The sequence below is a fragment of the Mesocricetus auratus genome, unplaced genomic scaffold (genome assembly GCF_017639785.1).
Source record: "Mesocricetus auratus isolate SY011 unplaced genomic scaffold, BCM_Maur_2.0 Super-Scaffold_100707, whole genome shotgun sequence".
NCBI classification, from domain to species: Eukaryota; Metazoa; Chordata; class Mammalia; order Rodentia; family Cricetidae; genus Mesocricetus; species Mesocricetus auratus.
The window spans coordinates 3,607,847-3,619,859 of NW_024429269.1; the positions used below are offsets into that span (position 1 = coordinate 3,607,847).

General features: G+C 45.3%; 1 protein-coding gene across 3 annotated transcripts in view; it reads right to left on the bottom strand.

Annotated features, from left to right (window-relative positions):
* Positions 1 to 12,013, bottom strand: part of Kif13b (kinesin family member 13B) — a 150,697-nt gene that overhangs the window by 42,378 nt on the left and 96,306 nt on the right. For all 3 annotated transcript variants that reach the window (XR_005875153.1, XM_040740736.1, XM_040740735.1), the window contains exons 25-31: positions 9,156 to 9,302; positions 8,576 to 8,605; positions 6,871 to 6,970; positions 6,080 to 6,206; positions 5,391 to 5,446; positions 3,026 to 3,147; positions 1,035 to 1,211 (exon numbers count right to left, since the gene is read on the bottom strand). Coding sequence is in view for 2 of the 3 variants with exons in the window: in XM_040740736.1 (XP_040596670.1) it covers positions 1,035 to 1,211; positions 3,026 to 3,147; positions 5,391 to 5,446; positions 6,080 to 6,206; positions 6,871 to 6,970; positions 8,576 to 8,605; positions 9,156 to 9,302 (759 nt within the window). In the remaining variant the exon portion in view is untranslated. The remainder of the gene's footprint in view (positions 1 to 1,034; positions 1,212 to 3,025; positions 3,148 to 5,390; positions 5,447 to 6,079; positions 6,207 to 6,870; positions 6,971 to 8,575; positions 8,606 to 9,155; positions 9,303 to 12,013) is intronic.

The window sequence follows — 12,013 nt, forward strand, 5'->3', positions numbered from 1 at the left end:
GACATTTAGAACTAAAGATTAATTTTTAGAGGTGGAGATTGTATCTTGGAGTCTGTCAGCCATGACTGTGTTCTTTCAAAAGAGAAGATTTATTTCCATCTGTGCCTGTGTGTTCAGAAGGTCCCACAAAAAGGTGACAGAGTGAATGGGGAGCCTCAGAACCCACCTTCTAAATCCTCACATTTACAAATCCAGTAACACAGGGTTCAAATCTTACCAAGAGGGTTCCTAGAAAACGCCTCTATATGTTAGGGTCCCTCCCTCCCTTTCTACCTCTTCTATAAGAACAGCCACCAGCTCCCCTGCCTGCCTAGCACTCTAGAAAGTGCCAGCTCAAAGCTACTCTCCACTCCAAGGCTATTCCTCATCGCTCTGTTGGCAGGATGCTGTCCCACCAGGCACCCCAGCAGCCCATATAATAAAAGGAAGTCCACTTGGGAACTCTGGAATGTAAAATGTAAATGGACTTTGGCTCTTTAAAGACCCACACTGAGCCAGGTGGTAGTGGCAGCTGCAGTAATCCCAGCATTCAGGAGGCAGAGGCAGGTGGATCTCCGAGTTTGAGGCCAGCCTGGTCTACAGAGGGAGTTCAAGGACAGTCAGAACTACACAGTGAAACCTTGTCTCACAAACAAAAATAAAATACAGATTTATTTTAAAAGTAGTAAAGATAAGACCATAAAGACCCAGACTGTTTCCTATTCAATGTTTTACAACCAAAGCCAAACTGGGAACAAAGACTTGTGGGGAAGGGAGGAGTCAGCACTCCCAGGAAAGCGCACAACTCAATCACCAGGGAACCTCCCTGAGTTGCTTGATCCAGAAGAACCCCAACAACAAAGCCCCCAAGCTTCCCCATGCAGAGCACCTTTATGAATCCCCTAGCCCTGAGAAAACACCGTGTGTTTATAGACTGACAGCATGGTAAGTAACAGCAACAGGAACCTAGGAAAGGTAGGCTCAGAGCTCCAGGAACCATGTCTGGAGAGTCCCTAGTGGTAGTCCGCCTGGGATCACTAGGGCTGAAGCCTCACCTGGCGCCCATGGACTTGGACACAAATCCTCTTGCGTAGGACCAGCTGCATGTCGGCAGGATGGCTGAGCTGGACTGTCACTCTCAGGATGAGGAACACTCGCTCATCAGCAGGAGTGCCTTTACTGAGCTGAGGACAACTGTGCACTGCAGAGTCCCAGGAGGCCTCTGCCTTCGCCTGCAAAGGACAGACAGACTTCACTTGCCACGCCAAGGCCACACACCCTCTTGAGAATGCCATATAGCTTGGGTAAAGGTTCTCTTTCCAGACAACTGCCCTGAAGAGTTGTCAGGATGTGAGTGTGTGGCTGCTACCATGTGAGGCTGCAAAGTACTGGGGATGGTACCTGTGTTGGTACCTAGACTCATGTATTTGAATACCTGGTTTGAGGTTGGTGGACTGCTTCAGAAGGATTAGGAGGTGTGGCCTGGTTGGAGGTGTGTCACTAAAGGTGGGTCTTGAGGTTTCCAAAGCCTATACCAGGACCACTCTCTGCTCTACTGGTTCTTTGTCTCCTCCCACCCCTGCCCCATCATGGATGGGGTGTAAGCTCCCAATGACTGCCGACGGCCACACTCCCCACCATGCCTAACCCTCTGAAACTGTAAGCAACCCCTCTATTAAGTGTTTTCTTTTATGAGCTGCCTTGGGCATGATGTCTCTTCACAGAAACAGAAAAATAACTAAAATAATGCCTTATTAGTCTGTTTGATGTTAAATTATTTGTTTTTTTTGTTGTTGTTTTTTGTTTTTTGTTTTTTTATTTTTTTGTTTTTGGTTTTACGAGGCAGGGTTTCTCTGTATTGTTTTGGGAGGCGGTCGGTCCAGCCTGGTATTTGTTTTTTAAAATACCTAGACATCGAGAAAGATTGAAATTTTCAGTGCTGTGGATTTGGTACGCTGTACCTTGATCTTCACTCACGGAGACCATTTGTCTATTTGGCCTGCAATCCGATCATTTTCAAGTAAATTCCAGGTAAGAGCCACACCCAGGACATCGACAAGATGCTATCCCTATTTGGATTTTTCCATGTTCTCAGTCCAAGATTACAAACTGCAGTAGTTGGTGTGGCACCAAAGTATACTTTACCATGGAGTGTTCCCATACCTGTCATGTCACACCTGACACAGCAGATTCAGGACTACGGAAGGGCACGGTGTGATCGAGGAAAACAGGGCTAATGTCCAACAGCAGGTATCTCAGGTCTCCTGTGAGTTCCTTAGACACGCTACTGCATTTGTCAAGCATGTTCAAAATCAGGGAATAACCCCCAGGGTTATGCCCACCACACGGATTCAACCACGAGATTCCATCATTCAACAATGATTCTGTCTCACCGCCTTCATTTATTCTTTTGCTTTTTTTGTTCTGAGACATGGCCTCACTATGTAGCTCACACTGGTTCTGAACTCACGATGTTCATGCCTCAGCCTCCAAAATGACAGCACTATAGGTACCACCAGATCTGGCTTCCTTTTTCTCCTCTTTAAAGAAGTCTCAGGTCAGGCACCATGTTCCACACCTTCAAACCCAGCAGTGGAGGCAGAGGCAGTAGATCTCTTTGGATTTGAAGCCAGTCTGCTCTACCTAGCCAGTTCCAGGCCAGCCAGGGCTACAGAGTGAGGCCCCGTAATGAAAGTTCTTATGAAGGAATTGGAGAGCAAATACCAAAGCATTATCATTCCAGCCTGAAGCTTCCTGTACTCCAGTGGAATCAACAACCTCCTCTTCCCTCCCTCCCCTCTCCTTGTCTCAGGGTAGGAACAGAGCACAGCATAGACAGGAGATGCTGCCCACACTGTCACGAGTCCCTCACCAAGAAATGAATGGGGACGGTAGATGGAGTGGGGTGAGGGTCAAGCTTCACTCTTTCTAAGTACTAATAGAGAGTTTTCGCTTATACTGTGGAGGCCACTATCTTGCTGACATCAAAGGGCTCCTGGCAGGACTAGGAACTCCTTATCTGCTTCTCCAGGGTATGCTGACTTACCTCTCCATCGTGTTGCCTCACAATCTGCAGCTCAAAGAACTCCTCCTCCTCTTCCCCAGTCAGGGTAGCATCCCATCCGGCTTCTGGGTCATCGAGATTATCCTGAGAGCTGAAATCATCCGCTGAAAGCAGGGCTTTCACTCAACACCAGATCGTTTTCAAGGACACCCCACCTCCTGCCCCTGCTAGCTGAACCAACGTGCTTATTATTAAAATTCTTCTGCTTCAAACCTCACTTGCTTTCTGCACTGCAATCTTGAGTATCACTGATGATAACCACTTAATAGTTCACAGATCCAAGAGGCAGAAAGTGCTTCAAGAAATTACCCAAGCTGCTTCCCACGTGTCATATTTTACATGGAAGGCAAAGGAAGCCAAGACACCCAAGAGGTTACCAGAGGTCAGCTCATAAATGGTAATGATGGGATCACAGCCCAATTTCCCCACCCTTTAGTGCACTTAAGAAACAAGAACAAAGTGAGAGAAATTCCTGACAGTTAAGACTAATGGACCTGGCAACTGCACAGGGCCCTGTGGTCACTTGGTCCCAAGCCTGGCTTCCCAGTGCCCCATCTACCTCAAGCTTGTGCCTACAGCAAAGTAAGTGCACTTGTGTGGACCACTAATGTGGAATGCTGAACAAAGTTCTGACTGTCTCTTCAGACTCCTAGGCTAATGTGGTATACAATGTGGTACACAATGGACTTTTATTCAGCCATAAAGAAGAATGACATGATGCCATTTGCAAGAAAATGGATGAAGCCAGAGATCATCATATTAAGTGAAAGAAGACAAACATCACAAGTCATGTATCTCCCCCACCCCTGGACGGGACATGAAAGTAAAAGGGAAACTACAAGGCAATTGTCTAAAGGAATGGAGGAGAGGGAGAAAGAGACAGTAGTGAGAGAAAAAAACCACAAATATCACATTTTCTCTCATATGCAAATCTAGATCTATCTATCCATCCATCCATCCATCCATCCATCCATCCATCCATCCATCCATCATCTATCTGCCTACCTAACCCTTGTGACACAAAAGCAGGAGAATGACTTGGTGGAAGGAAGTGACCCATGGAAGGGGTACAGGAAAGACAAGGAGAATAAATAACATGAGGGTACACATGAGCAAAGCACAATGTATGTACATAAGAAATGTGTCAAAATTCATTATTTCATATGCTAACAAAAAGTTTAACTAGGGAAGAAAACAAACACACAGCTAAGAAGTCTTACTAAACCTCAATCCTTCCCAATGTCTTAAAGCTTCTTCAGCTGCCTGGGAAGCACAAAAACAGACAGAGCCCCCTCAGTCTCCAGGCTCAAGAGCTCAAGGTAAACAATGTCCTATGACAGCTCCCAAAAAGCTCCCACCCCACAGGACAGGTCGGTGCTGTGAATGCCCCATGTCTCTCTAACTTGTGCATGTGTGATCTCAGGCACAGGATGCTGGGCCCCTCAGGCATCCTAACGCACGTCCGCACAGTGAAGGTACCACTGAGGACACCCAGGCTTTCCTATTTAGGGAAGTTCGTGTTAATGCACACTTCTGCAGGTGTTTCATGAAGCTTAACTGCTGACTTATTATTTTTAGCTCCTTAACCTACCTTTGCATTTTCTATTTTCCCTCCTATAGACAGAAACCAGTGGGATGGGTGTGTGGAGGTTGGGGGAGAACAGTTATGTAAAAAAGAAAACAAGAAATCAGGGTTAAGTTCACAGGAACTCACAGAAAAGCCTTAACATAAGGCTAAGAAAACAGAGTATCCCTAGTTGCTGGTCCCTTCCAGATAGAGGTTTTCTTTTGAGCCTTGAAGTCAGAACATATTTTCAGTATTAAAAAAAAAAAACATCCTAAATTGATGGGTAAGCAAAGCATTCTCACAGAAGCAGGCCTGCAACATGGAATTGTGTCCATCACACCATCGCTGCTATGCTGGGCTGTAGCTCAACATGTGTAGCTCACATGTGTGAGGCCCTAGATTCAATCCCCAGTTCTGGGAACAGAAAGAGATGGGCAGAAATGGGAAGAGAGGAAGAAAGGAAGGAAGAGGAAAGGGAAGAGAAAGAGGGAGGGAGGGAGGGAGGGAAGGGGAGGGAGAGAGAGAGAGAGAGAGAGAGAGAGAGAGAGAGAGAGAGAGAGAGAGAGAGAGAGAGAGAGAGAGAGAGAGAGAAAACGTGCTCACCACAGCAAGAGCAGCATTGAGACTGACTTAAACAACTCAGTCTCTGTCCAGCATCAGAACACTGACCCTAATAACACTAGGGGACTACAACTCCCCAACACAAGTGGCTAGGTCCATGAAGTGTCACTCTGTCACCACTTCATGAAGGTAAGCCTCCAGAAGCCAACTCTAACTTACCATTTAAGTCAAGGAATATGACAGGAATGTGGTTCTCCATCCCAGGCACTGGGGTCCTACAATAGGAAAGACAGGTTTTATACAGTGCCCAAGGCAAAAAAAGACTCGTGTCGCTCAGGTGACAATGGCCTGGGCACATTTCTCACTCTGAGTTGGTGTGGTAAGATGATTTGACTGTAGAAGTTGTCTCCTATGCTGGGACATGGGAGCGTACCCACCTTCACCATCAGCCTGTTTAAAGCTTTTTCTTGCCAAATGACATACTTAAGGGCTCCTTGTGGCTTAACTTGCTATTTTTAATTTCTGTCAAGTGTCAGAGAACATTGCTGACAGCATGACTTAAGCACCAAAATCAAAAACTGGTTGACATGCAGTTTTCTTATGGCCTAACATTCTTTTAAGGGAACCAATGATTAATTAACATATTAACTATTTTTTAATGCTAAGTGCAGTGGTACTAAATATTGATTTAAGTTCTCAGAAATCCTAATTACCTTGGCCAATAACAATATTATTTAATAAAAGTTTGGGTCATAGTCATATCCAACTCATGAAGATAATTTAACAGTTTTTCAATACAAATAGCTCTGTTCTCATACACCATGATGAGCCAACCATTAAATGCAGCACTGCCAAAAAAAAAAAAAGGAAGTACCTAGTCACCCAGAAGACATACTGTAGGACCTTACCATTCTGCAGGTGCCCCTGGAATGCCACTGCCAGCAGAGGGCACCATCACTGCGTTTCTCTCCTCTGTGAGCGTCAGCCGCATCTCCAGGAGCTGAGCCTCTCGGTCAGCATCGTCCTCAGTTTTGTCTAGAAGAAAGGCATCGGAGTTAGGTCTAGCAGCCCTCTCACTGTTCCCACATATTTTATAGATTTAATTATTTATTCATTCATTTATTGCCTGAGGAGGAGACTGTGAGTATGTGTACACCCTGTGCATGCAGGAGCCCCCAGAGGCCATAAGAGGGTATCATACCCCCTGGAACATAAGTTATAACTGTTGTGAGCTGCCATCATGTGGGAGCTGAGACTGAACCAGGCCTCTGTGAGAGCAGTAAGTGTTCTTAACCACTAAGCCTGTTTCCATACTACCTTTAAGTAAACATGCTCTCCCAAGGTCAATGAGAACTTACAGAGGCTTCTTACAGCTCACAGACCTCTGCTGCTGGGTCTGATAGTCTGGCACAGCTTCTAAGCCTCCAACAGGAAACATCCTCCAGTTATTTTTTAATGTGTATGGATGCTTTGCCTACCTGTATGTCTGAGCCCCTGTGCCCCACCCCCAAAACAAACTACAAGAAGATACATTACAACCAAATAAATGTTCTTCTGAAAAGCTAGGCTACAAGCCAAGAGCAAGCCTCCACTCTCAACACCACATTCACTGGGCCCTCGCTGGCTACAAGAGGGCTGTCAACGAGATGTCCTGGCTGCACTGCCCTGGGGAGGGAAATGTCCAACTTCTTCTTCCTACCATGTTTACTGACGAGCTTCTGCAGTTGCTGATCCAAGTATTCTTGACGCTTGGTTAATGCATTGAGCCATTTTCTACGCAGTCTCTCTAAATCCCTATCCTGGAAGAAAACAGGGGGAGCCAAACTCAATGCAAAATCCAGGTAACACATCTGAGCCAGATGCTCCCCTGACTAACCTCACTCTCTTAACTTCAAGACACATATAGCATGCAAATATTGCCTTTTTTTTTTTTTTTAAAGACAAGGTCTAATAGAACCCAGACTGGCCTGGAACTCACTCACTATGTGTAGCTCAAGATGACCTTGAACTTCACAAGTCTCTGTTCCTACTTCAAGAGTGCTGGGATCACAGGCCTCTGTCACCATGCCCAGCATAAGTGGGTCATGGGAAGTGAATCTAGGGCTTCATGTCTGCTAGGCAAGCACTCCACCAGCCCAACATGTTGCACCAACAATTCTACCTACAACTCAAACTCGAACTCCTGAAACCGAAAGCATTGGTGTACTCTAGAGCAGACAGGCCCTGAAGAACTGGTTTTCTTTGTACTTGCTGAGAAACAGCATCTTCTACGAGGCTGCCTTGTTGGACAAGACTCACAAACTGTACTTAACAAGCCGCAAACTTCTACTCCTCACAACTCCCAGGAAAGATCCTTCAAGTTTCCAGCCACTGCCTCCTGTCATGTCACACTAGACTCCGAGGATGACAGCACGTGAGTGCTTCTCCTTCTTGAATTTGTGTGTCTAGGAGGTAGCAATGGGCAAGAGGACAGGGGTTGTTACTGACAGACTGAACTCCACCAGTCAACACCTGTCAGCACGCCAGCCTGACCTCATTTCCTTTAGTAACATGGTTAGGGGAACGGGTGGTTGAGAGGATTGCTGCAGATGTCAAGTATCTGGGTTTCACCAGGGCATTTAACCAAATAGCCTATGACATTCCTGTGGACAAGACGGAGAAATGTGCTGTGCATTGTCTCTAAGGGGCACCACAGAGGACTCAAATACCACATCCAGAGAGCAGGATAATGAGATAATATCTGTTTAAAAGAAAACTCCATGGGTGGTACCATATTGTGAGTTCAACCCCAGCTGAACGATGAGATGTTTTTGGTTTTTTCTTCTTCTTTTATCAGTGACTTATAGGAAGGCAGACATTTCTATCAAATTAGGATGATGCAAAGCCAGGAGAGTGACTACAGTGGATGACATAATCAGGCTCCAAAGAGCCCGGGCAGTCTTAAATGATGACTAACAAGATGCAACTTCACAGACATAAACAAAAGCTGGCACACTGGGAAAAGATAAGATGGGGGAAATACAACCCCCCAAAACTAAAGGATAAGTCAAGGAAGTGGGCATTCAGGATGACCTGGCTTCCCACTCATAAGACCCAGAAATGGGCACACATACACCCCCATGCGCCCCCTCAACTGTGGGTGATTCAGCTCAAGGGGAGCCCAGGCAAAGGTATCTATGTAAGCTGTTCAATGAGGAGGCCCTGACTAGGAAAAGCTTCTGCTACAGGGCCTTCCTAGTCCTCGCTCCCCAACCCCCATTCATGACACCCAGCATTCCATACTTGGTTTGACTTTCAGGAAAAGCAGAATTGTTTAATTATCAAGTAGTGCAGAGAGATCCTGGCCTGTGTAATTAAGCACTTGAATCAAGCTGATTTGATGAGGCCAACAGGTGCTCAATTACCTGGTAGCTGTCCATGTCCTCCTCTTCCTCCTAAAAGAAAACAGCATATTATGTAGAACCAAAACAATTATTTACCCACAAATCAGGCCTCCACACACAAGCATAATCTTCTCCCACAGTTCCTGTCTTCTTGTTTAATTGATACATCACACCATGGAGGCCCACCCAGCCTCATTCCAGCCCTCCACTGTCAGGAAGCTGGTAAGACTAGGAGCTTCTAGAGGAAAGTGAAGAGGTCCCCTGACCTTTTCCAAGTCGGTACAATGCTCTCCCTGCTGGGCTTACAACCCCCCAACACCAGGGGAAATCAAACACCTGCTGGCAAAGAGTCTTTACCAGCCAGTGGGGGGCTCTACGGAGGGGTGGGCCATGGGAGGAAGTTAATCACTGTTAGGCTTGGTGGTTTGCCAGGCTGAGAGGTTTTAACTCTCAGTTCACCACACACCAGGACAACTCACAGTAACAAACAGCCTCATACAAGGGCCTCTTGTCAAGGCAGTGCACTGAAGAAGACACTAAGAGCATCAGTGTCTCAAAAGACTGGTCTTTCAAAAGGCACAGAGCAGGCACAGAAACTTACATGGAAGGTCTCGTGGATCTTAGCAGGCCTGAGCGGTCTAACTTTCACACAACCAATGCCAACTGACAATATGCACTCTTCCATCAGGGGTAAAGTCCCTGACTCCTGCACAGACTTCACTTCAACTTGAACTCGCCGGGACTGCCCCTGCAGCACAGAGAAAAATCAGGTTCTTGATTTTCAGAACTCTGGTTTAGAGAGACCCCTACAGCCTGATACAAGAAATGCAGTTGATTTTAGAGACAGTCATCTATCTCATAACTGTTAAATACTAAAGCACAAATTCAAACCTAGTCAGGAAAATGTATTTTCCTTCCAGCAGACAGAAGAAAAAATGAACATACATTTTTATAATTCCTGAATAATAAGAAATTAGAAGAAAATTTTGTGTTTTCTTCAATGAAAGTTAGTGGCTTGCTATATAGGTCTAGCTGGTGTAGTGCTCACTATGTACCCTGGCCTAATCTTGAATTCAAGGTAATTCTCTTGGCTCACCTGCCAAGTGATGGGATGTGACAGAACACACAGGTGAATGAAAATTTACAAGCAAAGGAGATGTAACCGTGTCTAATAAAAATGTTCAACTAAGCCAGGTGTGGTGGTGCACACTGTAACTTTAGTACTCAGGAGACAGGCAGGAAGATCTCTGTGAGTTCAAGGACAGCCTGGGCTGCATTGAACTGGGGTACATAAGAGTTGCAGGTCAGCATAGTCTATACAGAGTTCTGGGGCTCCACAGGGAGACCTCAACTAAAATAGAAAAAGATCAAAAACTATTTCCAACAGAGACCAGGGTTATGAAACAGGCAGTAGCAACCCTGTGGGATAGGGATTTAAACTGGTCAAGCTTGTTCTACAGCCAAGTAACTTCAAACTGTGAGGACCTTTGCCCCAGGAACTCAACAGTCAAGCATATGGATAAGTAAGCTAGAAGTGCCATGAAAAACAAAGTAGCAGATCTATTTAAAGTGTGAAGCTCCCACCCTCACCGTGCAGTCTCTGAGTGATTGTTGCAGAGAAACACTCATGGCCTAAGTTAAAGCACAGGATACCGAAGTCAGCATTCAGTCTCGTTTTTACTTTAGTTGCTTTTCGGTCTGGCTTTTAAAGTAAGAATTGCCAGGCAGTGGTGGCACACACCTTTAATCCCAGCACTAAGGAGGCAGAGGCAGATGGATCTCTGTGAGTTCAAGGCAAGCCTGTTCGACAGAGCAAGTTCCAGGACAGCCAAGGCTACACAGAGAAACCCTGTCTCAAAACTCCTCACTGTCCCCCCGCTCCCCAAAAAGAATTCAGGTATGTCCACAGCGCTGTATCTTCCCACAGCACCGTGTCTCAGCATAGCACTGTGGCTGAAAATCTTCTCCTTTGACTCCAAGTGTCTCATGCATAAATGCATCTGATAAAATCCATTTGCTTCTACCTTCTAGAACAATAAGAAATTCAAATATTTAAGCAAACATTCTCTTCCCTGCAACCTTTTCTCATGTTTTTCTTTGAACACTTTTAACATTCATCTCTACAGCAATTCTAATAGTACAGGTTTTTAAAGATTTTTTAGAAATTTATGGATATGTGTGTGTCTTTGTGAATATATGCCATGTGACTGTCAAGGCCCTTAGATCTCCTAGGGCTGGAGATACAGGTGATTGTGAGCCATGCAACCTGGGTGCTGGGAACCAAACTTGAGTCCGCTGGCAGAGCAGAAAGTATCCTTAATCACTGAGCCATTTATTTCTCCAGCCCCCTAATGTTGTATTTTAAAGTATGGAAACTCTAGAGAATAGCCTACTAGATTTTGGAATGATGTAAAGTGTAGTTAAAAAAAAAAGTATTTCCAAATTATGTAAGCCAATTATACTGAGATTTTTCACTCTCTGGAATACACATGACATAAAAGCAGGAGAGGATGCAATTGGGGAAGAGGAAGGGCCAGCAGGAGGGGGTGTGAGGGAGGGAGCCTGGGGGAGGGGTATAAATAAGCACTAAGTATATGGGCACAGGCAGGAAACCATCATAATGAAGACCGTTACTTTTGCTAACCAAACAAATTATGAACGGAGACCCTCCTTGTCACTGTCAATCAGTAGCACATACTGACAGATTGCCACTCACCAGTAAGTTCCTCATTTCTGTGGAACACACACTTAACACCTGCCACATGTCAAGCAAATGGCTTTATATAGCACTCTCCTAAATGTCACCCAAACTCAAACGCTGGTGCTAGCCTCCTCTCTGTGTTCCAGGTGAAGCAGCTTACAAGTACACAGCTTGGACCTGGCAGGTCAGCCCCTGCACATTCAGTCTTTCCTGCCACTTGAAACTGCTTTAATGATATTCATGAGCATGCAAATAATGCTTGGTATGTCTGCCTTTCACCCCACTCTTCAATTCTGTTCTCCTTGAAAGCTTCCCTTTTCAACCCAGCAAGAAGGCTCACTCTGTAAAGGTGCTTGCTTCAAGCCTGATGACCTGAGTTCAATTTCCAGGACAGGACGTGTAGAGAAAACCCACTTCTGCAAGTTGTCCTCTGACCTCCACTGTGTCCTGTGGCATACAAACTCACACACAAAGTCATGAGATGTTTTTCAAAAAGGATGCTTTTTTTAACCCTTTAAGAAACTACTTTTAAAATATAAGTAGCAAGACTCTTGGCAATAAAAGAAAATGTACATAACATAGGAAACAATCTTAATGTAAGAATGGGCTTGAAAACAAAAATTAAAAACTAAAAAAGGGCCAGTGTGATGGCTAAGTACGTAAAGGAGCTTGCTGTCATGCCTAACAACCTGAGTTCAAACCCCAGGACTATAGGGAAAAAGAAGAAAACAAAATCTCACAAGCTTCCCCCCTACTTC